The sequence below is a fragment of the Carlito syrichta genome, unplaced genomic scaffold (assembly GCF_000164805.1).
Source record: "Carlito syrichta isolate Samal-C Ts95f unplaced genomic scaffold, Tarsius_syrichta-2.0.1 Scaffold135727, whole genome shotgun sequence".
NCBI lineage: Eukaryota > Metazoa > Chordata > Mammalia > Primates > Tarsiidae > Carlito > Carlito syrichta.
Genome location: NW_007079823.1, coordinates 7385 through 10114, shown reverse-complemented (window position 1 = coordinate 10114; position 2730 = coordinate 7385). Strand labels below are relative to the sequence as shown.

General features: G+C 63.1%; 1 protein-coding gene across 1 annotated transcript in view; it reads right to left on the bottom strand.

Moving 5' to 3' along the window:
• The window catches only part of MED16 (mediator complex subunit 16), a gene marked incomplete at its 3' end in the record, with an annotated part of 9432 nt that overhangs the window by 4320 nt on the left and 2382 nt on the right, over positions 1–2730 (bottom strand). The window contains exon 5 of the mRNA XM_021708301.1: positions 6–337. Coding sequence (XP_021563976.1) covers positions 6–337 — 332 coding nt within the window. The remainder of the gene's footprint in view (positions 1–5; positions 338–2730) is intronic.

The following is a 2730-nucleotide window of genomic DNA, read 5'->3' as shown; positions in this document are numbered from 1 at the left end:
AGGGCAGCAGCTCCGTGTCCACGCGGCACTTCTCGCTGACCACGCCCACGCACACCTTGTAGAACTGCACGGGCGACGCGCTGCTGCCGTCCGCCGTGGCCACCACGATGTTGCCGCCGCCCGTGAAGGCGATGTCCGCCAGCGCCACGCGGCCTCGCAGCCGGCACAGGCTCTCCGTGGACGTGAGCACCTGCCCGCTGGGCTTCAGCAGGGACACGGTCACCAGGCCGCTGACCGTCACCGCAATCCAGCCCTCCATGGGCTTCCCGCCGAACAGCGTGAGGGAGGGCGAGAACTTGACGCGCGAGAACTTCTCGCCGAAGCTGGAGACGCCCGACTGAGGGGAAGAGGGGCGCGGGCTCTTGGGGTCGGCGGGGCCGAGGGGCCCAGGACCCCTGCAGAGAGCAACGCGTGGCCGGACAAGGGGGCCCGGGCCGGAGTTCAAGCCCTGACTCGCACTTGAGCCCTGGGATACGGCCTCTCGGACCCTCAGGCTCATCTGTGAGATGGAAGGAACGACACCACTTTGGAGGACAATGGGGGTCACATCCAACTTGGCGAGACCTCAGCTCTACAATAAAACAAAAATGAGCCGGGCGTGGTAGCCCGCGCCTGTAGTTCCAGCTACTCGGAAGGCTGAGGCGGAAGGATGGCGGAGCCCAGCAGGGCGAGGCTGCGGTGGCTGCAGCAGCCACTGCACTCCAGTCTGAGTGACAGAGTGAGACTCCAACTCAAAAAAAAAAAAAGAAAGGCAGGCCCGCTGTGCCGACTGGGCTGACTGCCTTCTAGCACAGAAGCTGGCAGCAGATGCCACCATGTGCCAGTCATGAAAACGTACTGCTAACACACACAGGCCAGGGCGTAGGACCCAGGGGCTGCACCTGTGGACCCCTGAGGTGAGGCACACAGCAAGTGCCATGTAAGTATCAGCTGCTGCCAGGCACAGGGGTGCACGCCTGCCATTGCAGTGCTTTGGGAGGCTGAGGTGGGAGGACCACCTGAAGATTGAGACCAGGCCAGGCGACATAGCGAGACCCCGTCTGTGCAAAAAATAAAGAAACTAGCCAGGTGTGGTGGCTCACGCCCGGAGTCCCAGCTACTCGGGAGGCCGAGGTGGGAGGATCGCTCGAGGCAGGAAGTTCCAGACCAGCCTGGGCAGCACGCCAAGACCTGCCTCTGAAAGAAAGAGCCAAGTTCCCCTGCTGCTGCTGCTCCTAGTCCACGTTTTCAAGTCAGACTAACGAGGTCACAGTTCACGTGCGGCAAAGCTCACCCCTCTGCGAACCGAGTCCTGGTACACCCCGTCGAAGGCCCCGCCCCCAGGCTCCACACCCCAGGCACTCCCCGGCCCTCCCTGCCTGGCCCTCTGCTGGGTTTTGGTCGCCGGTGCTGCCTTTCTGGACCGACCCACCGGGCGGTCCCTGCGCCTGGCCTCTGCCTTCAGCAAGGCTCGTGCGCTCCCCCACCCCTACTCTCGCCTCGGATGGGACACCAGGCGGAGGCCCGACTGGGCCTCTCTACGTGGCCTGAGGGGTGCCTCCCCAGCCTCTGCCTCCAGGAGTGGGGTCAGAATGCAGGCTCCCGGGCCTGCCCCACCTCGCAAGGCCAAATGTCCGGGGAGGGCAGGGCCCAGCAGCGGGATCAAGCCTCAGGCCAGGGGCGTGGACATGCTGGACGCCGGAGGGTCCCTGCGTGAGAGGACCAGATGGGCTTCTGACTGCCCAGAGGGAGTGCCAGACAAAGCTGGCGCTCTGCAGTGTGGAACGCTCCAGACCCAGCAGGCGCTTGGCCACACGGCACTCGGGGCAGCCCGAACGTCCCCCAGGAGGGAGCGCCCAGAGCCTTCGCAGTGAAAGGAAAGCCAGACAGGGCTGGGGCCAGCCCGCTGGACACCGTGTCCACATGGACATGCAAGGCACGGTGATGGCATGATCTCAGGCTCTCAGGCCAGGAGCAGAGCGTCCTGCCACCTCAGGGGAGACACGCACTGCATGACTCCACTCCAGGTGGGGTGGAAACGAGACCCCTTTAAGACGAGGCCCAGGAGGCCGCCAGCCCAGCGGGGCTAGTTGCCGTGGGGACGCAGGGTGTCCCCCCCACCCCCCATTCTGGGTTGCGTGGGTCGCAGTGTTTTAAAGAGCGCGTATGCCTCTTCTAACTCAAAAACAAACTTTAAAAGGAAGCGCTGATTCACGGCACAGCATGGAGGGACCTTGGGGACATCACGTCAGGGAGAGCAGACACAAGAGGACACGTGGGGTGTGATTCAGTTTACACGGAATGTCCAGACTAGGCCCGTCCACAGAGACAGGACGTGGATTCACGAGGGCCAGGGAGGGTGGCGGCAGACGGGGACAGGGCTTCACTCAGCTAAGGCTTCCCTCTTAACTCGCTGCTGGGTGGGATCACAGCAGACAGAGAAAGGAGTCTGGGGTGTTACTGAATCAAAGTGCAGACTGGGTTCCAAGAACAGCAGCCATCAGTTAAATGGCCAGGTAGTGGAGGGGAGCAGCCATCGTTTAAACAGGCGGCTCACTGGGCCGGGCTCAGTGGCTCAGCCTGTCATCCCAGCACTTGGGAGGCCGAGGCGAGTGCCTTGCCTGGGCCCGTGGGTTCGAAACCAGCCAGGCAACTTGATGAGACCTCATCTCTACAATAAAATAAAAAATTATGGCCGGGCTCGGTGGCTCAGCCTGTAATCCCAGCACTTTGGGAGGCCGAGGGGAGTGG